The sequence below is a fragment of the Columba livia genome, chromosome Z (genome assembly GCF_036013475.1).
Source record: "Columba livia isolate bColLiv1 breed racing homer chromosome Z, bColLiv1.pat.W.v2, whole genome shotgun sequence".
NCBI lineage: Eukaryota > Metazoa > Chordata > Aves > Columbiformes > Columbidae > Columba > Columba livia.
The window spans coordinates 16,489,718-16,512,147 of NC_088642.1; the positions used below are offsets into that span (position 1 = coordinate 16,489,718).

At 39.0% G+C, this 22,430-nt stretch overlaps 1 protein-coding gene across 1 annotated transcript in view; it reads left to right on the plus strand.

Annotated features, from left to right (window-relative positions):
- Positions 1–284: 284 nt before the first annotated feature.
- Positions 285–22,430, plus strand: part of SCAMP1 (secretory carrier membrane protein 1) — a 39,341-nt gene continuing 17,195 nt past the window's right edge. The window contains exons 1-4 of the mRNA XM_065047390.1: positions 285–521; positions 11,321–11,398; positions 18,414–18,512; positions 18,779–18,890. Coding sequence (XP_064903462.1) covers positions 465–521; positions 11,321–11,398; positions 18,414–18,512; positions 18,779–18,890 — 346 coding nt within the window. The 5' untranslated portion in view covers positions 285–464. The remainder of the gene's footprint in view (positions 522–11,320; positions 11,399–18,413; positions 18,513–18,778; positions 18,891–22,430) is intronic.

Below are 22,430 nucleotides of genomic sequence, written 5' to 3' on the forward strand. Positions count from 1 at the left end.
CGGCACCGCCCCTGCCACAGGCGGGGAGCCCCAGACCTCCCGGCTGGTACTGACAGACGAAGGCAGCGGGCAGAACACCCCCACCAGCCCAGGCGGAGCGGCGAGGACCACGGGCTTCCAACAGCGCTCACCACAGCTGGCCTCCCCCCCTCACTCGTCCCGGAATGCGCTCTTCCGGCTCTCCTCCCTCCCCGCCCCAGGAATGGGTTCTCCCACGCCCCGCTCCCGCCCGCCCCGGCGGGGGGCTCGCCCCTCCTTCCTAGGGCCGTTCCGCCCCGTAACCTCACTTCCGGGGCGGCCATTTTGGGTGGCCGGCGCTGCGCGGCTGGTCGGTGGCGGTGGGGGCGGGCTCGGCCCGGGCCGCAGCGGTTGGTGGCAGCGGCGGGGGGACAGCCGGCGAGTGTCGGGGGCGCCGCAGGGGAAGAGCCGTCACTCGGTGATCGCAGCGCCCGCCTGCCCCCGCCATGTCGGACTTCGACAGCAACCCCTTCGCCGACCCGGACCTCAACAACCCCTTCAAGGTGAGGCTGGGGGCGGGGAGGGGGCGGCCGCCAGCCTGCCTCAGTGGGGCGGCACGGGAAGAGCGGGCTGCGCCGAGCCCCGGGCATCCCGGGGGGGAGAGCGGGAGAGAAGGGCCCCGGCTGTGCCCTGGCGGAGGGCGGGGGTGGAAGGGCCGGCGCGGCGGGGCAGCGCTGGCCTCGTTGGGGCTGGAGGGCCGTGGCCGCTGCCCTCCCGCGGGCCTGGGGGCTGCCCTCCCGCGGGCCTGGGGGCTGCCCTCCCGCGGGCCTGGGGGCTGCCTCAGCTCGGGGGGGGGTTGTAGGATAAGCAGTGTTTTTGGAAGCCCTAGAAACGGGTGCAGCCGTTTCACAAGTTCAGGGTTCTGTGTTTTCCTTATGTTGCTAAAATAATAGAAATCACGTTTCAGGTGCATTATTTGGAAGAAAATAAATAAAGCTTTTTTTAAAATTAATATTATTTTGGCGGTAACTTTCTGTGCGTATAGTACTACTACAGCCTTTTTTCGTCCATATGACTTAACCAGATAGTGAAGCTTAGTAAATTTGCCCCGTTTTTCCTCTCCAGCCTCCTCCCTCAAGCTTACTTGCTTCTTCATGTTATTTCTGAAGCATGGAAGCATGGAGGGTACTGGGGACTAGGGATACATTCTACCCTGCATCTCAAAATGCTGTGTAATGTATTCTAAAGCTTTTAGTTTTTGTACTACAGGCTTGTCATAGAGCTTAGAATTGTTTCTTCACCTGCTGTCTTGGCTTCAGCTGTCAAAATGAGCTGACTTCCTTAGATGCTTCTGTTCCTGTTCTTTATTATTTGAATCCAGTTCAACGTATTTATTGAGCTACTTACTTTAATGATCTTACTGAACTCTTTTTTTGCCACATTTTATTTCATGCTGACACTTTGAAACACACACATAGCAAATGGACGCGAGTTTACGATGTTATCTGGAATAATTATGCCTTTTAAAAAATTGAGCTGTCACATTTCAAGCATACTTCTGTGCAGGTAGCTGCTTGAAGCATAGCGTTACTGACATCTATTCGTTGGAGGCTGTCAGAATCATTAGTTTCATTTTTATGGTCATAAAATTATTTGCTAGTATGTTAGGCTAGATGCTGTGTTTTCACTTGATGCTGTACACAGGGCAGTGACGTTCCAGAGGAACAGCAGCCCTGGCATTGAGGTTGCCTCCAACAATAGTTTGGACTGGCACCAATGACAGCGAGCACTGTGCTTTTTAATACCTTTTGGCACCAAGCACTGAAAAGGTGTCATTGTTCTAGAATGTGCAACATGTGTTCTAGAATGTTCTAGCAACAAAAATACATGCTGCCTTTCCTCACTTTTTGTAACAGTTATGAAAATAACACCTAGCCAAATTTATTGTGTAGAGATAGCCAGAACAATTGGGGTATTGTAAGCAGTATAGTTGCCCCTCCATTGCTCATCAGCTGAGGTAACTTGTCCTATGTAGTGTTTATGATACTTAAGCTATGGACCTACCTCAACCATACTTACGGGTTGAAGGCATTGCTAAAGTGCAATAGTTTATTCCAGTTTCTCTTCAGGGAAAGGTTTCTGTTGTAGCTATCAGGCAGAATCCATGCTCTACTTCTTATCTGCAATGCATAATGATAAAAGGACTGTATAACAACTTCTCTGTAACTTGAAGCTCACTGTTAAACACAGTTGTGGATTTCTTTTATTTGCAGAAGTTTGTTTAGGAAAGCTCTATACTTCTTTTACTTCTTCAGAGGCTTTTTTTTTTTTTTTCTTCCTTCAGTCTTTGCTAATTTCCATCACATTCCACTGCCCACAAAAGGTAATCTTGCATACCTTTACTCATCCACACATTTAACCTGAAGGGACAGAAGGCCTTATATATAAGCCAAGCCTTAATGCCATCTCGTTGGCATAACAGCTTTGACATTAGTGGGTATTATGCATGTGTTCATTTAAGTTTTGCCTGAGTGTAAGTTTTAAAATACTTTACACATAGAACCAGTATTTCCAGATGGATCCTGACAACCTAAGTCATGTTGTCTGAACACCTTATTCAAATACACTGATATTTTCATTTGTCTTTGCTTCATAATTTTATGTATGATGTGGTTAGTTTTTTTTTTTCCTTACTTTCTGTGCTGATGTGAAATCACAAAGTAGTATGGCAAAGAAAGACAGGGAGGGATCACGTGGAAGAGTTGTTGCCAAGGCCTGCAGATAGATCCTTATTTTTCTTAAGTATTTTGGGTTTACTAATTGTCTGTGATCATTTTGTGAATTTTCCTGTGACTGTTCTCATGCATTTTAATAAAAATATTTCAGCAGAGATTCTTGCTTGGTGTTGAATTAAATAATTATGTTCTCTGGAAGATAAAGGTAAAGCAGAAATGTGGTATTTGGGGTAGTTCATTCTTTGGAAGCCTAGAATTAAATTATGTTTCTTGTTTTTTATCTATTGGAAGTAGTTAAATTTATTTTATAAAATAGAATTTCTCGCTTCAAAACGTTGTAAAGTTTGAGACAGTGGCTACTTAACCTCTGCTTTTTCTCTTTTTATTCTTTAAAAAAAAGACGAACTGAATCCAGAGGCTGATAGGCTTTTGAAGTCATAGTATTCCTCTGTAAACAGCTGTCCCCTGCGTGCTGTACCAACAAAACCAAGAAATGTTTTGTTTTGAAAGAGGTAATGAAACAAACAGATAAGTAGCATTCTAACATTAAAAAGCTTTTGGTCATATTGAAGTTGTGCAGAAGAAAATGCATCCATGTGCCATACAAATGAAGACAAGATAATCCTGCTATAATTTGATATAGTGGTATTGTGCAGAAATACATATATGATGTGACTTCAAGTATCATAAATGAAAGCTATTTCATTTATTTCACTGAGAAGCACTTGCCATAGCTTGTGAGTATGAATTCACACTTGGTAAGGTTCTAACTGACAAACAGTACAGTCCCGCAGCACCCGAGCAAGGTGAGCAGATCCGATCTGGTGATCATAACTGTGTTCAGCCAAGAATCTAGGGTGCTGGACAAGTCTATAGAGAGAAGGCAGATCTGAGCCCAAGTTAGAAAGTCGTAGCAGGATCAGGTCCGCTGAAAGTAACCAGGATCAGCCAGCTGGCCCATAGTGACCAGACAAGCCCTTAGTGATGACGTGGGTCTGACCACCTAGGAGGGGTTTGGGCAGTCCTCAAGGCCTTGACAGTTTGTTCTTGAATCGACTAAGTCAGCATGAAATAAACTTTGTGTGATGAAAAAGAAAAGTTTCTAATGTAGATGTCTCCTTGTTGTACCTTTTTTCTTTTAAGTGTCATAGGGTAAGGGATGGTCATAGTGTTCTGTCTTGGGAGGTCATACAGATACAAGGGTTCTGAAACAGCGGTGACCTGAGATCCAATGTAAGTTTCATTTACTCTGAAACAAGTCAGCAGCTCATCTGCAATACAGATGTATTGGTGCTGTGGTTTTGTTTGTTTGTTTTTTGTTTATGAGGAAATGATACTACTACTAAGAGAATAAATTCTTCACTTTTTAAGAAGAGCTAGGAATTTCACAGGCCTTTATAGCCTGGCTGACAGACTGTAAAAGGTTTGAGGGCTGTCTGTTACAGTCATCCAAACATATGAAATGGTTACTTGTGAATGTGGAATTGAGACTTTAAAAGCTGAGTTCTGTGATGTCCTCTGTTGGTTTGGAGCTCTGAGCAGGAACAGGAATTTGATACTATAGTAATTATGGTAAGACTGGAAACTGAGATATATTTCTGTTTAAATGTGAATGGTGACCTTCACATAAAAGCCAAACCACTGCATGGTATGGGTGAAGATTTAAACAGAATGGCCTATGTCTTGTTCAGTTTTAATGTGGAAGCACACAATCATGGAAACCCTTGAATGTATGTAATATTAATTACGTGAGTAGTTTCTGTGTGTTGGATTAGGTGTCCAGACTGTTGTTAGCTTCGAGCTGTTGCTCCAAAAAGACATGGGTCTTCTGTAGTTCTGTCATGACTGCATTTCTTGTGTGGATGTCTGAAGTGCTCTAAGGTATCTAAAAATGGTGTTAGGCACATTCATTGTTCCCACTGAGGTCACAGGATTACTTGAATCACTAGACCTATGTATATGTTAGAGCTTAAATTTACTACAGAGGTAATTCCGGTTATAATTTGTATATAACATTTAATCTGACTCATGTGAGCACAAATTAATCTTCTGTCTGGTTTGGCAGGAAGTACAAGCTGGAGGTTTGATGCTGATGCTGGTAGTGCAGATGATGACTACTATGTTGTGTGCAAGCAGAATCTATACAGTTTACACCTTGGTTGCTCAAGTGAAGCTAAAGTCATGGAAACTTACAGGAAGAAAGAGAAGTCTTAAATATTTTTTAAGGATCAGGACCCTAGCTACTTGAAGTGTTACTGCAGTATTTGTGCTTTGAGATTCAAAGTTTTGTTGTGTGCCTGTATGCATAACTGTGTTTTAATTATTTTATATGATTATAAAACATACCCAATTAAGTTGTCTGTCTTTAAAGTAGTAAAGGACTTAAAATGCAAAGATTTTTCTGACTGCATTACCTGATTTCTTCACTTCAAAACTTATAAGCTGCCCTAGATCTTGCATAATATAAAGTTGAACATCATGGTGTGGAGAATGTCCTTTAGCTGTCCTACATGGTAGTTAGCTTTCAAGAGCACACTTAATCAGTGCTGTAACTGCACTGTAATCTATTAAAACTGTGAAGTGTTTTACTAGGTATTCAGTATCAGTTACAGCTGTATTTTTTCCCAGATTTTTAGTAAAGTGTTAGTGCATGTTGCATTAGTATTATTATTGAACTATGTATTGAGATTTAATATTACAGAGGAATGTCAGAGCTGAGAAAGGAGAAAGATTTAAGAATAGCTATGGAGATGATGCTTTCTTACGTATCCAGTACTCCATTGCAAACTACAACTGGTGCAAGCTTTAGGTAAATTTTGGCCTTGTGAGCCTCTGAAGTTTCTTTTTTATTTCAGGTGAGAAATTTGCGTAGCTCAGAACCTGTCATAGCTCTGCTGCTGTGAGATAATGTGGCATTTAAGAGGCATTGCTTGAGAGTGAGGTATAAGAAACCCCAGTTGGCTGCTTTCAAGCTATCCTATTTAACAATTGTGCTCTGGCAGGAGTAGAGCAAAAATCTTCTGAATATCATTCTGTGAGGTGGGTGAGAAATGGCTGATCAGTCAATGAGATGTTAAACTTGAAATAGTGAAAGAACTGTTGTAGTGGTTACTCAGTTTTGGTTTTTTTAAATTATTATTAGAAGTGCAAAAATAGTCTTTATTTTGCCTCTTAAGTGATTAATTCACCCAGGTGTTACATGTGTAACCTTTGAGGACAATTCTTTCCTACAGTAAGTGGTTTTTACTCGAAGGTTAAAAAAATGTTATTGTAGGTGCAATACATTACATCTTCCTTTAGCAATGTAAACAGTTTACATTTAACAGTATAGTGTACTACTAGGATAGTGAAACATGAAGTCTCAAATTAGTTGCTGTTTGTGAAGTTTCTGTGATTTTACTTCTTCTTGGGCCTGGGATTATGAAGAAAGAAATAAAGCATGAAAAACCAGCACTGACCCTGCTGCATTTTAAACACTCTCAGTTCTGACTAATTGTGTTTGTACATGCTATGTGATAACTCGGTATTTGGTTAATTTCATCTATATCTGAGTGATATAAGCATAATTTGTTAACCCAGCACAGATAAACATGTAGTTCTATAGGTGCTTAGGTGCTTTTACCAATGTGAGATAGAAATGTGGTTTTCTGCCGTTGTTGTTGTTGTTGTTTGTTTGTGTTTGTTTATTCCTGTCTGACTTTTTCATTCTTAATATAAATACTGGGGTACTTTTTGTGTGTGACTCCTAGTTATTCACAGAATGTGATGCTAATCTTTGCTTTCGAGATTGACATTATAGGAGAGAGTCTCTTGAACTAATTCAGGTCTTGAAAATGTTATCTGAAATGACTGTCTGTGACTTAAATGCACCACCACCACCAGTGGCTGGATATGAAAAACGGCCTGTTCTTAAATTATGTTCTGTGGTTGGTCTCACTAATAGTTAAATAAAACTATCAGAAACTCATGGGGCTGAACTGGCAGGAATTTGGTTGAGATTAAACTGGAGAAGGAAGTGTATATTGGAATGAAAGAACAAGGAGTTTGATGAGAATTATAGTGATCAGCGCTGAAAGGAGCATGACTGGGGCCAGCTGGGTAGTTGAGTAAAATCAGGTCATGATGAGGAGTTAGTGCAGTGGCAGGTCCAATTCGGACAGAAGTGCTGGTCCACCAGGACGTAGCTTTCTCGGTCTGAGATTGGATGAAGCATTTCACAGTTGCTGCATTCAGTGGCTGGCATATATTTAAAGTCTGTTTCAGAAATTCCTAATCTTCTGTGTTTGCAGAGGATAACGCAATTTTTAATCACTTAAATCACGCAGTAAGCTGAGTTCTGTGGATGTTTGATGGTTCCAGCCATGCTGCTGCATTGTGTTGGTGTCTGTATATAATCACCTATTGGAACTTATCTCTTCAGCTTTTTTTTAATGTTTCTTAATATTAAAAACCAAAAATAAATAAACAATAATGTACTTGAACTTTATTATTTGGTTGGAATATCAAATATGGAAAAAAAAGTTATACCTTATTCCTGTAGGACATGTAAGTTTTCACTGTTTTTAACCACTAGAATGTGTGTTATGTAACATAGAAATTTGATAGCGCTCATTTAACTGCCACTTTTTCATTGGGTGTGTGGTCCTGCACAACATTTATGATCTGTGTTAATTAATCAAACCTCCATTAACTTCAAAATTCATTCTTTTATTAGGTTGGTGCAAAAATAATCGCGGTTTTTGCATTGTTTAAATCTGTCATTTGATATTGGAATACCTTTTTAAATAAATGTGGTTATTTTATACATAATTTTAATGCACTTTTCTTGCCTTTTTTTTTCTACTGACTTATTACTTGCTGTTTATTTTATATTTATTTTTTGACGATGGAAATTATGTTAGACAAAAGCAAATTCAAGCTATTTTTCTTATTTGAGTTCAAAATGGGTTGCAAATCAGCAGAGATAACTTGCAACATCAACGATGCATTTGGCCCAGGAAGTGCTATCGAATGTACGGTGCAGTGGTGGTTCAAGAAGTTTTGCAAAGGAGACGAGAGCCTTGAAGATGAGGAGTGCAGTGGTGGCCATCAGCTGTTGACAGTGTGTTTATTAGAACGATTTGAAGTCTAGCAGCCCACACCTAGGCACAGAGACTACGAAGAGCTTGTTTCTTTCCATGCTGAGGACACTTCTGATGTTGAAAGAAGATCGCAGTGAACGAATGTAGGAGAGATATGGATCACTAGGCTAGTATTTTCCTCCTTCAACTATGAGGTTACTCTTCATGTCATCTCTCGTTTGAGAGCAGAATTTGAATGTGGGATTCAATTTGTGTAATTCAGCTATTTTTCAGTAGATAATGAAACTTTTCTTAGATAGCGCTCATATTGAATGTCCTGTGAGTCATTCAGTTTTTTCAGTCTCTGCTGCTTCTTCAGATAATAGCAATATTTGGCAGACGTGTAGCAACTGTTATTTGAAAAATCTGCTGATGGAGGCCTACTTGCTCTACTCACTGTGTGCATTTAAGCATACGACTTACTTCTAGTACTGTCTTTTGCTGTGGTAGGCTTGTATGGCTGAGCACGTTTCCTGTCATTTGTCAGTCACAATAGCTGTGTAAAGAGATCTGAGAAACCTCCTTTACTTGGTCTTCTCTAAAACATTAGTAAAAAAAATGCTTTCTTTAATCAGATATTTATTATTGTCTCCATTTTGTGTTTCTAAATATAGATTGCTCTTCTAAATTTGACTTGGCCACTCTTTCCTGCTTTTTGGAATCTGCTGCTGTTCAGTGGCTGTCTCATTAGTCTGATATTCTAGTTATTCAAATAACTGTGTTGTGCTTCACGGGCACAATTGAACTGAGTTAATGGTGCAGTCTTCAAATAGCAAAGTTTATTGTTGAAATGTTCTTTTTGAGCAGCTAATTTAACTTAAAGTGCTAAATCTGATTCGAGTTTTAAAGACTTAGACATCCTGTTTCACTATCTGGCTGATATTTAGGTATCACTAGTTTCATATGTGTCTATACTTAAACATTTTTATGTGTGGAAGAGGAGTGGTAAGAGAGCATTTGTGGAAGGGCTACCATACTGAAAACATGATCAGAGAGTAAGCATTTTATGCTCTGCTAATTCATGCTAACATGTAGAGGCTAGAATAAGTCTGCTGGGTCTGGCTAGGATGGACTTAATTTTTTTTTTTGCGTGTTTCAGACCTGTGACCGAAACAGTGTTTTTAAGGCACCAGTGTTTCAGCTGTTACTGAATAGGGCTTGCACAGTTGCAAGGCCACCTCTGTTGCACAGCCTGCTTCCCTCTGGGAGCAGGCTCAGTTGAGCAAGAGGTTGCGAGGGGATGGAGGCAGGACAGCTGACCCTGACTGACCAAAGAGAGGTTCCATGCCATATAGCAAGGCTATCAATTCATTTTTACTGGGGCCACATTGGCTTCGTGGTTGCCTTCAAAGGGCTGAATGTAATTTTAGGACTTCGTAAATGTAACTACTCACCTGGTGAAAATGAGTTTGACACCCCTGCCATATAGCATCCTGCTTGGCAGTAACATTGGTGGTAACTGGTGGTGGTGGTGGGCTGGTTCCAAGGTAACCATTGCTCAGAGGCTGGGGACATGTGTCTGCTGGTGGTAGGTGGTGACTGACTGCTTTTGCATTGCTTCTGGGTTTTTGTTGCCTTTTAAATTTTTTATTTCTCTACCCCCTCTTTATTAAACTTTTTTTCTCAAGTTTTACTTGCTTTTGCCCTTTGTGATTCTCTCCCTATCCCACTGAGGAGGGCAGCGTATGAGCAACTAGGCAGGGGCTTAGCTGCTGGCTAGGGTGGACCCACCACAGGAAATCAAGAGTTTTCAGTTGTATACAACTTTCTACCACCTCTATATTGTATTATGAAATTCTCTTACTTGTGTTAATTGTCAGTTCATCTTTTTTGATGTTGTGCCGACAAGTCTAGTAAACTGATGCCTAATTCAAATGTCAGATTGAATTCTTCCCTTATTTTTTATCATCTTTTAATTCAGTGTTTCAGATGATTTGTAGTTGAATTTTAACAACATTCTCCCCACACACATTTTCCCTTGCTTTTGTTTTTCATCTACACAATATTTTGTATCAGTCGTTTAATGAAAGAAATGTTACAATGAATTAGACCATCAGTTTATGCAAGATGTAATTCTTTAATTTCTGAAGCAATTATTTTCTTGTCTTCAACTTTTTATAATAAACTTCTAAAACTTGTCTCATATTAATAAATTTGTGACTATAGCTAATGGAAAAAAACAGACTTGTTCTCATTTGTTGTATCCTTCAGGATTTTGGAGTTTATAGATATTCTACACTATTATTTTTCTAGCTGTAAATAAGTTGACTGCACCCATTAAGAAAATAATGTTCCCGTATCTGTTGATTAAGTTACTGCTGTCAAGACTAAGCTAATGCTGTAATAAATGCTGAGAATCCAGGTTTTATTTTTCAGTAGCTTAATATTTTTTATTTTTACTTGGGTGCAGATTGTCACTTCTTTTTTAAATTAGGCAACTATTACATGTAGACACTTTAAATGTAGCTGTCTTTAGAAGAAATAGGAATGTAAATGTATATAAATGTAAATACTTATCTTCTTTCCAGTCGTATTAACTCTGCTTTGTTTTCTAATGTTGAACTAGACTGTTGAAACTAAGAAAATATGTACATCTATCCTTAATAGTTATAAGTAAATAGTATATTTACGTCTGGGTTTTATCTTTGATGTACATGCGAAATATTGTATGCTTGGTTTGTGCATTTATCTAAATATAAAAGTAACTAACCATATTGAATAAGTGGATTTATTAATTTTCAAGAAGACTTTCCTTTCATCCATTCTTATGTTGTGAAAATGCAGAAATAACTGCAATAACAATGCAGTGGTATCAGTCATCATGTGGAATAAGTACAATTTTTCCCTATACAAAGTTAGTGAGGCCTGTCGTAGTGGGCACTTCTGCTCTTCTGCAGTACCAAGCCTGCCTGTCTTTAGCACAGAGAAATGTTTCATTCCTGAAACTGTGTTCTCAAGCTAAACTTCAAGCAGTCTTTCTTACTGTATGTTTCATAGGAGGAAAAAAAAATACACTTTATTTTTTCAATTTTACCAGTTTGCATAGAAGCTGAATCAGAGATGCTTTTGACATTATGGGAAGCTTCATTTTTCTGAAATACTTTTCCTGTTCCTGAAGGAGTTGGAGGTACTTCTGGGTAGGGAAAACTGAGCGTTACAGAAAGCTTTTCTGTTGCGCTTTTTGGGTATATAGTTGTGGAGTCCTGCAGTCAACATATCAGGATGCAGTTTTCTTCCCTTCTCTATTGAGAGCTTTTTTCAGTATAAATCAAATGTATGACAGATGGAGTTTCTTTTAGGCTTTGTTAATCTATGTTTGTAAGAAGCTCAGAGCGGGATGATGTCATTTTGGAGACAGAGAAAGATGTGCATGTTTACAGGCTTTTTTAGTGAAAGCAAACCCTTTTTAGATTGAAACAAAAGCTGAGTTTTATATGATATTCTATAAGTGTTGACTTGTTGCTTATATACATGTGCATACATCTACAGAATTATTTTCTCTTCTAGGATCCTTCTGTGACACAAGTGACAAGAAACGTTCCTCCGGGGCTAGATGAGTACAATCCTTTCTCTGATTCAAGAACAGTAAGCACGTTTATTTCTTTATCATTCTCTTAATCTTTTTAGGTAAGATTTGTGAGGTATTGTTTTCAGAGTTTGGGGCTTATGCTGTGAAACATGTAATGGGCTACCTAGATGTAATAGAAGATGTGTAAGAATACACAGTCCGATTAAGTATTTGGAAGATTCAGTGAGTAGGTTGATTTAAGTGAGCTTTGACTTGTTAAAAAAGAATGGTTCTCTGAAAGGGGGCCAAAACAGAACTGAGTTTTCTCCTGTTCAGTAACACTTTGCTTCTACAAATTTTACTTGCTTTAAAGCTTGTGTGGCACACAGTGTCTTGCTTTTGATTTCTGTTTCGCTTGGTGAAAGTACTGATCAGACTAAGAAAAAGTTGTACTGTAGTAAAAGGAATCATTTATGTCCAAGAAACACAATTGTTCTTTGTCTCTAATTTGTATAGTTTTAATTTACCTTTTGCTTATTTTTTCATCAACGGTGGGGAAACACAAGGAATGGGGTAGTAAATATGTATTGTAACAGCATTTTTTCAGTGATTATTTTCGATAGTGAAGATCTTGTGCAAGATTAGCAAAACTTATGGATGATTACTGTCTGTCAGTATAATTCAGAAACATTCAAATACTGTATTTTTCAAATGTAGGCTTATTTCATATGGCAAATCTGGTAATGCAGATAGGGAATATTAGTATTTTAATCTCTATAATGCAACAGTAAGGTTTCATACAGTGCTAAAATGCTACACTGGAAGAAGCTTGGTTTTGAGCTGTTTAAGTCAGAATATTTACAACTAGCAACAATATTAAATAAGTCTTCAAATTTTTTTTCTTCTGTTAATAACTCACAATATCACAGAGAGTGTTTGAGTTGTCTTTCTAAAGCTTGAAGAGTTTCAAAGTTACTTTGTATTGACCATAAGTTATAAAGACAGTAGGTCTTGTTTAAAAAACCCTAAAGCTACTCTGAATTTTTTGTTACTTATTTTTACATGCAGCTCTGTGGGAAAAGGAAAACAAGTGTATGGCTAAGGTTATCTGACTTTGAACAGTCAGCTGTGCATGTATAAAAAACCACTAATTACTCATTACAGGTGCCACTCATATAGAAAGTTGAGAGTATTGATGAAATCTTTTAAGTTAGTGTTCACATCTACCAAATATGTGCTATATTCATGCGCTGTGATTCAGTTAATAAAAAAATTTGTAAAAACAGGTCTCTATCTGTAGAGGAGAAGAACTTTCACAGGTTTTCTTGCAGAAAGCAAGACTGAAAGAGTACAGTATATATTCACCTAAGAGTGCAGTAATAATCAACCTTTAGATCATACTCTTCTTTCTATATTTTGTGGATGTTGAATATGCAAGTACTTATTCTGAAATTTTAGGCATTTGCAGGAATGTACCTGAGGATGTGCTCACAATTCTATGTGCCCACCTCTCTTTTCCTACGAGCTTTGTACACAAGAGAATGGGATACTACGTGTGTACAAGTAAATGTAGGCGGCAGGAGTAAGGGAAGAGACAGTGGAAGTTAATGCCTTTGAAAATTGGATGAACAGAGATAGAAGCAGGGTCAGTGAATTTTAGACTTGGAGGAGTACAGTGTTGGTCAAAGTAGGGGTAGAAATTACTCTGCATTTTGTATGCTGCTCAGAGTAAAAAGATCCATATAGTTCCTGTGGGCTTTGATTTGTTGCTGTTCCTTGTTCTACCTTTGTTGGGAAGCTGAGTCACCCTGAACAGTTTTGTTCAGGTAATCCTACAGTTGAAAACAACAATGACATTGATGGGCAGAAAGGATACAAGCTGCTGGTAGCAAAATGTGTCCTGGAGATGTCTGTGCTCATTAGTTAGAGAGTCACTGGTATGAAAGACTTAAAATTATGTTTGTTTCACTATGAGTAACAACGTGTAATTGTTTTTAAGGAAGCTGAGAATGCCATGCTTCAATTAGAAATCCGGATTTGTAGTGGTAGTGCTGAGATGGTATCTTGCAGTCTATAGCATTAACACAGCATTAAGCTTCTTTCCCCTTTACCTCCAAATTCAAGTTGATAAAGCATGCTGGACTGCAAAAATATTTCTTCATTACAAATACAGAAAGAAGTTTCTTCTGTGAGAAGGTGACTTCAAACTCTGAATACTGACATTTGCTATCTTGGCTCACTTGTGTTCTCCCCTTGCCAAGGGAGATGCTTTCTATCTGTTTTTTCTTAGTTATCACAGTAGGACAGAAAAAAAAAAAAAGGTAAATTCTTCTTTTTCTTGGTATTCCTTTTTCTATTTTTTTTTCTTTTTTTTAGTGTGTAATTGCATTCACCTTTTCTCAGTCAACTTATATCCTTCCTATATGCAGTGGGAAATTTGGTAGGAAAATAAAACGTAAGACATAGTAAGGAAAGTGAATGGGCATAGAATATTTTAAGTCTCAGGTGTCACCACGTTGATATCTAACCTGAGAAATCAGGTTGTTGGTTTTTTTTACTTCATATTAAATTTCAAAACCTATCTTATTTTTGATTGTTAAATCAAAGTTTTCAGTGAATGGTATAAATGTCAGATTAATTATTGCCTGCATCCTCAGTGGTTTTGTCTCAAGCTCTAACAGTCACCATGGAGATGACTTTGTGTCTTTTTGTCATGTTTCTGAAATCAACAAGGAACAGATGAGATTAGACAATTAGTACTTCTGCTTCATCATTTAATGAAACTAATGAAAATAAGGCTTTTAGTCTCTTCCTGCTTCTACAAGCTTTGCTAATGCATGTTGAATTCCTCTGAGCACTCTGTGTATATATATATACGTATAGCAGGTATAAACATAGTAATATATATACAGCAATCACTTTCAAATGGGTACATTAAAAATTTGGAAAAATCATAAGTAGAGTTGGAGGGTTTTTAAAGTGTATTGGGTTTGTGTGGAAAGGTTTTGGTAGTTGTGGGGCTGCAAGGGTGGCTTCTGTCAGAACCTGCTGGAAGCTCACACCCCATGTCCGACAGAGCCAATGCCAGCTGGCTCCAAGACAGACCCATTGCTGGCCAAGGCTGAGCCCATCAGCTACAATGGTAGTGCTACTGTGGTAATGAATGTAAAAAGGGGAAAAAAAACTGCTGCACAACAGCAGCTGGTGGAGAGGTGTGAGAATATATGAGAGAAAACAGCTCTGTAGACACTCTGTGGGGAGTCATAGAGTGGCTTTGGTAGGTTCCTTGTGTCTAGCCAGGGTCAACCCAATACCATTAAGAGACATATTTCAGTGGATTTTTTTTTTCGGTAAGTTCCTGGGCAGCTCCTCTCCTTCTGTCGTGCATCCAAGCACAGTGAAGTGTTAATAGGAAACCAGATTCATCATTCATACCTGGCTTCTTTTAGAAGTCTTCCTCCTTCCCCAATAAATCAATAGATTTCCCCATGTGGGTGAAGTAATTTAAGAGAGAACTTCTTTTGAGCATTTATCTCCAGCCAACCTCTTCACTTCAAGAGAAGGCATAATTATTTGCTTTCTCCCCAATGCAGCTGTGAGAGCAAGGCATGAAGTAAAACGATCTATCACAGAAGTACCATTTGGGATAGGAACAAAAAGGGGTGTTATAGAGTGGGGTTGGTTCAATTTCAAGATCTAAGTACCTTATTATAATGTGTCATTGAGGATCAAAGACCAAGGATCTGTGAAGTAAAGTCTCTATAAAAACGGTTGTCTTAATTCCCCTGCCCAAATGGGGCTGGTATATCATGATATTATGTTCTCCAGTGATGGCTGGAGGTTAGTGCAGTCCTCCCAATGCAAGTCTGAATAATTAGTTACACCCTCAAAAAGACACAATTGCTGACTATTTGCCCTGCTGTGCATGTCTCTTCAGTCCTGTGCAGGCTGTAAGTCAGTTGTGTGTCTTCCATGCCCAAATCCCTAAGCCACCAGTAGCACTTGAACAGGCAACCAACTGCACGTGGACATACAGGTATGACAAAATAAGTGCCAAGTTATAGGTTGCAAGGGACCTCAGGAGGTCATCTTTTTAAAGCCCCCCCTATTCAAAGCTGGTGACTAACTCCCATTGCTCAGCAACTTCTCCTGGGGTATTTTGAATATATACAAGGATGAGGATCCTGTGACCTCACTAAGCAACCTGATCCAGTGTTTGGGAGCTCTTAGAATGTTTTGTCTTTTTTTTTTTTACTTTTTTTTTTTTTTTTCCCCATAATATCTAATTAGTTTGCAGTATTCCAACAAGTAGCATGCTGTGTAATAAATGCAGCAGCATCTTTTCCCAACAACCTCATGCTGATCCACAAAGGAGTCAAAATGTGTCTTTATTTCTTATACATAGTAAATTATGTATTAATTATGGCAGAATTCTATGGCTTTATTCTGGTATGTGAGTATCCCAGACTTCAGTAAATATGAAATTAGGAAATGAAAGAAATTTTACGTGATGGTTGTGACATTCTGCTCAGGTAAGAAACCAGGATCAAGTTTTGTTTTCAAATTTTCATTATGCCTGACATGAGGCCAAGTCTTCCCAGTTCCTGAAGGCTGGATTGGACTGTTAAATTTGAAAGGGAAAGGAAGAGGCTTGAATTCTACTGCCCTCAAACCGCCTGAGAATCCTACGTCTACTTACCTGAGACAAAAGAAGACACAGTAGTTTTTAGGATGCCCTGGTATGACAAAGATTTTCGTCAAGGTGAAAGGAGTTTCCTGTTGGGTGCCAGATTCACTGGTTTCCTTCAAAGATGCCTCACCAATTCCTATTCCTAGAAATCCTATGTCAATAAAAATCAAAATAATACAGGCAAAAGTACACTAAGAGATGAGAATTCCTGTTCTGCTTACTAGTTATGGATCTTGGTGTCTTTATGAAATACCTGTTAATTCTCAAAATTAGTTGCTGCCGTTGCCTAGTTTGACATCTTCAGGATTTTCATAGTTATTGACCAGTGTCTCTCTCCCACTTGCATCTTTTGTGCTGATAAAACTTTGAGGTAACCTTAGAAAGTAGATATTTGCTTTTGGTTCTAAATAGCAAATCAGTTGGTCCTGTAAGTAGCTCTAATCTGACTGCTTGGTAATGGTATTTCCTCAATAAGATTTAGAATAGTAGGATCATTTTGGTTGGAAAAGCCTTTGAGGTCATTGAATCCAGCTGTTTACCTGATCTTGCCAAGTCCACCTCTAAACCGTGTCCCTAAGAACCTCATCGATGCATCTTTTAAATGTGACCGGGGACGGTGACTCCACCACTTCCCTGGGCAGCCTGTTCTGGTGTCTGACAACCCTTTTTATGAGCAAGTTTTTCCTGATATCCAATCTAAATCTCCACTGGTGCAACTTGGAACTATTTCCTCTCATCCTATCACTTGTTACTTGGGAGAAGAGACCAACACCCTCCATGCTACAACCTGTTTGTAGACAGCAATAAGGTCTTCCCTCAGCCTCCTTTTCTCCAGGCTGAACAGCCCCAGCTCCCTCAGCTACTCCTCATAGGATTTGTTCTCCAGACCCTTCACCAGCTTCATTGCCCTCCTCTGCACTCTCTCCAGCACCTCAATGTCTTTCTTATAGTGAGGGGACCAAAACTGAACACAGGATTTGAGGTTTGGCCTCACTACTGCTGAGTGCAGGGGGACGATCATTTTCCTAGTCCTGCTGGCCACACTATTCCTGATACAAGCCAGGATGCTGTTGGCCTTTTTGGCCACCTGGGCACACTGCTGGCTCATGTTTAGCCACTGTCAATCAAGAGCCCCAGGTTGTTTTTTTCCAGGCAGCTTTCCAGCCACTCTTTCCTGAGCCTGTAGTGCTGCCTGGGGTTGTTGTTAAACAGGTGCAGTACCTGGCACTTGGCCTTTGGTTTTCTTCATCCTACAATACTGAGTAATCTTTCTTAGGATGAAAAACTTAAATTGCTGGCTATTTCTGAGAAATGAGATTTTTCCAATATGTCGGTATTCGGTCAGGAGCTAATGTGTAATGGGAAGATGATTTTGAAATGCTGGAGTCAGCTGATGTCGCTGAAGTATGCCGCAGTATCACGCACAGAGGTGGGGTTTGCTCAGCCATGATGTTTTTCTTCTCTGTGCATTGCGCTTGTGCATTTCAAAAGATGTTTAGAAAAGATGGAGCAAGTGATTCGCTGTCTTAAAAGGTCACAGAAAGTGGAAGCTTTTATGTAGCAGGGCATACACAAAGAAAGAACCATAGCATATTTAGGAATATGCTTCAAGCATATTTAGGAATAAAATAATGTCATAGTAGTGCTATATTGATCTGCTTTGGTAAAATTCAGTTAATAACTTCAATCTAGACAGTAGTTTTTTCCTTGGTTTGGTAGCTACTGGTTAACATTATGTAAGATAGAGAGATGTGGAGAAGGTCAGAGAGGATGACAAATGGGAATTAGGAGGAGAGGATTTATTTAAAAAAAAGGCAAACAAAAAATCTAAGCGACTGAAAATTCTAGTAAGCTGTATACTTACAGGTAATGACTGAATGAATGAATTGCCAGTAGTACTTGAAACTAGACACTATGGTATGTACTGATGGAATAGTTAGGCAGTAGATTATGGATCTTGAACAGGAAAATTTAATACAATACATTGCTTCTGTAGTTAGCCAGGTGATAAAAGCCGTTGTGAAGTAGAAAGCTCTGGAAGACGTTACTAATGGCATCATGTTTCAGAATATGAATAGATCACTGTTAAATCCTGCAGTTCTCTTAAACAGTAACTGCCCTTATTCATATTTGTGTCTGAACAAAATTAAAATTCTGTGTAGTTTCTACTGATCCCTAAAATTCCATGTGTGTTTTATGGAAAATAGTGGAGTATATAACCAAATAAGCAGAACACTGCACCGCAGAATACAGTTAACTTCTTTTTCCTAAGTGTTATAAATATTGCAGGCAACATATCAGATTTTATCAGTAACACTTCCTTTAAAACAACTAGATTGGTTCTCACAGCATTAATGAAAGTATGTTATTAGGAGACCTATAATGGTTTCTTGTTTTCTTAGCCTCCTCCAGGAAATGTGAAAATGCCTAATGTACCCAGTACCCAGCCAGCAATAATGAAACCAACAGAAGAACCACCTGCTTATACAAAAATTGCAAAGGTTTGTCTACAACTTTCAGTCACTAGGTTCCTTTTACTTGTGATTATTTAAACATACTTTTTGAATAATGTCTTTTATAATAAGCTTTGCTTTGCTGTTGATTTATGAAAATTAGTAACTGCCTTTAAGTAACCGGTTAATGCATGAATTTGTGCAGTACTAGGTCAGTCCTCATCCATAACTGGGGATACTTAATTATAGAAAACAGACTTGGAATGTTTGTGTTCCTCTTTTTATCAATATCTAATGATGCTTGTTTTGTTCAGGAGCATGCCTTGGCCCAGGCAGAACTGCTAAAGCGTCAAGAAGAACTGGAAAGAAAAGCAGCTGAATTAGATCGCAGAGAAAGGGAAATGCAGAGTCTCAATCAGCAGGGGGGTATGCATGAAAAAAAGCCTCTTTAAATTTCAGAAATTTTACTTTTTCTTAGGAACTGTTTTAGTTTGACACTGTGAAACGGATCAAAGAGGGGGCTTTATAACCTCTTCAGGACAATAAAGTTTATCTCATTTGAGACAGTGCATACAGTGAATAAAAATGGGCCTGGCCTGTGCAGATTTTCACTGTAAAAATTTTAAATGTGGCCTCTGTTACATGTTACTCTGCTATCAGCTATTTTTCTTCTAGGTTAATATCTAAGTAATACTATTGAATAGAAATGGAGCATTTTGAGAAGTAAAAGTAACTTCATAAGTAACATCTCTTTGGTTTGTCTTCTGCCATTATTTCTATTGGTAGGAGAACTTTCCTCTTTTGAAACATTTACTTATCTTTTGCTGTGTTACAGAAGTAATATTATACGCAAATACCAGGAAGATATGTTCTATTCCTAGTCTTTTATTTATTTTTCATATCACACTTTGGAACCCATAGCCGAGATCAGTGTCTCATTTTCACTCAAACTGTAAGTGTGCTGTGCAAAACTGTCAGTTTATGTATGGCAATTTAAAAAATGAGAAGATTTACATACTCTTAACGGAAGATACTTTGCTAGAAGTAGATCTACGGGAATATTCCTTTTTAGAAGGAAAGTCTTCAGGCTGAAGTTAGGAAGAGCAAAGTGAAACAAAACACTGTGTGCAAAGTTGAGTTTGTGTGGTATTTTCACTTGTATCTGGAATTCTGACTGTTTTATTTCTACATGTGCTGTTTTTTTTGAATATGCAGTAGTACAATTCCTGATTACATAATTGCTTAGTAATTCAAATTCTCAGCCTAAGAATATAATAGAATAGAATATTTCGGGTGGAAAGGACCTGCAGTGATGATCTAGTCCAACTACTTGACTACTTCAGGGCTGACCAAAAGTTAAAACATATTGTTAAGGGCTTTGCCCAAATGCTTCTTAAAAACTGACAGGCTTAGGGTATCAACCACCTCTGCAGGAAGCCTGTTCAAGTGTTTGAGCATCCTCTTGGTAAAGAAATGCTTCCTGATGTCCAGTGTAAACCTCAGCTGGTACAGCTTTGAGCCATTCTCATGTGTTCTGTTGCTGGATACCAGGGAGAAGAGATGAGCAGCTTCCTCTCTGCTTCTACTTCTCAGGAAGCTCTAGAGAGCCATCATATATCAGGATCTGGGAATGGACAATTGCTGTTCTTCTCAGAAAAAGAATCATCATGATATTGACCCTTCATTAAACCATTTTAATTTTCTCAGTATTTGTTCTTTTCAATCTCTCTATTAAATCTCTGTGCCTCTTCTCCCAGATAATGAGGTGGGGTTTTTTGTTGTTGTTGTTTTTGTTGTTGTTGTTTTTGTTGTTGTTGTTTTTGTTGTTGTTGTTTTGTGTTTTGGTTTGTTTTTTTTTTTGTCGTGTTTGTTTGTTGTTTGTTTTGTTTGTTGTTTGTTTTGTTTGTTGTTTGTTTTGTTTGTTGTTTGTTTTGTTTGTTGTTTGTTTTGTTTGTTTGTTTGTTTGTTTTTCATTTTCCTCTCCAGATATTGCCCTTCATCTAATTTCATTAGCTTATCGATGGCCTGGGTTGATTACTTTTATCTTCCAGGCTTTAGGGACAGTTTTGTTTATCTATATCTTAGGGAACATAACTCTCATCCTCCATGTACATTTTAGGATATTTCTGAAATTGATATTTGTTATTAGGTTGCAGTTGTTCACAGCGAAGTTCATGAAGATTTTTCAGGAAGGCTGAACAGAGGAAAGCTCTTAAAACTTTGGAGAAATTACTAGTTTTTTAACAAATGACTTTGTAAAAATATTGCAAATCAGGAACTGTATATTGTGACTGAGGAGATTATTCTTTTCCTTTTAATTTTTTTTTTTTTTTTAATTTTATGCACTCATTTTAACTCCTCTGGAAACACTGTAGAGTTGCATTGTTTGGAGGACAGGGTCTCTTGCAATACTGTAGCTATTTCCATTCAATTTAAGATCCTGGCTGCACGTTTAGGACACTGTTGTCACACACAGTTGACTACAGTGTGAAAGTCTTCAAGCTGGTAGGTCATCCCAGCTCGATGTCTTTGGTCTTATCTGCTCAGATCCTGTACAGCACTGTGTTTGAGCTAATTAAAGTGTGTTGCGTCCTATTTCAGCTAGTTAATTTGGGCATGCCTGAAAATCCATTTTTGTGCTTTCTTAAAGCTAGTTTGGGAAAGTCTGCATTAATAGCGTAGGCATGCCACTGAAGTTAACAGGTCTTGAGATGGTAACTTGTGTTGAATGAAATTACTCTGAGCCAGCTTTTTGCTTACCAATATACAGTCTTGGAATACCAGTATCCAAAGTGAATTTAGAAGAAGATCACTTGGTTTTTGATCTCAGACTGTCTTAGCAAGCTATCTTTCAGTCAGTTGAAAACTTTGAAACCTGTACCACAGCAGTGGGAAGGTGCATGAAGTTAAATTCTTAAATAATAATGTGAATTATTATACCTTAATTTTTCCATAGTTCATGTCTTGAAACTACCAGTCCTATGAGAAATAACCATATACTGCAGAATGAAGATCTGAACTATTATCAGATTTTTCTTCACGTATATTCCAATGTAGTTGTTAATATGGATAGAGTTGTTACTTAATTACCTTATCTATGCTGCCTCTGGCAATCCTTTGGTCTGAAAGGCTTGGTAAAAATTTCAGTAGAAGAGGCAGAAAACAGATTCTCAGTACTTTGGACCTGTTTGAACAGAACTAACCGCTTCATCTTGTCTGAGTGGGGAAACAAATAAGAAATAATGCAAGTATGTAAGCTTTGCAAGTTTTCTGTTCTTACCAGATGAACTGCTACCTGAGCATACATAAGTCTCTGGGACCCGAAGAGATGCATCCCAGAGTCCTGAGGGAACTGTCTGATGTAGTTGCCAAGCCAGTCTCCGTGATATTTGAGAAGTCAGGTGAAGTCCCTGGTGACTGGAAAAAGGGAAACATTGCACACACATTTTTAAAAAAAGTAGAAAGGAGGACTGTGGGAACTACTGACCCATCAGGCTCACTTCTGTGCCTGGGAAGATCATGGAACAGATCCTTCTGGAAGCTGTGCTGAGGCACATGGAGGACAGGGAGGTGATTGAGACAGCCAGTGTGGCTTCAGCAAGGGCAAGTCCTGCCTGACCAACCAGTAGCCTTTTACAATGGAATCAGTGGACAGAGGAAGGGCTATGGATGTCATCTGTCTGGACTTCTGTAAGCTCTTTGACATGATTCCCCACAACATCCTTCTTTCCAAATTGGAGAGATATGGATTTGATGGGTGGACTGTTGGGTTGGTGAGGAACTGGCTGGATGGTCGCACCAGTAATGAGTGATGTCCCTCAGGAGTCTGTACTGGCACAGGTACTGTTTAGTATCTTCATCTATGACACAGACAGTGGGATCGAGTGCACCCTCAGTTTACAGATGACACCAAGCTCAGTGGTGCAGTTGACACACCTGAGGGAGAGGATGCCATCAGAGGGACCT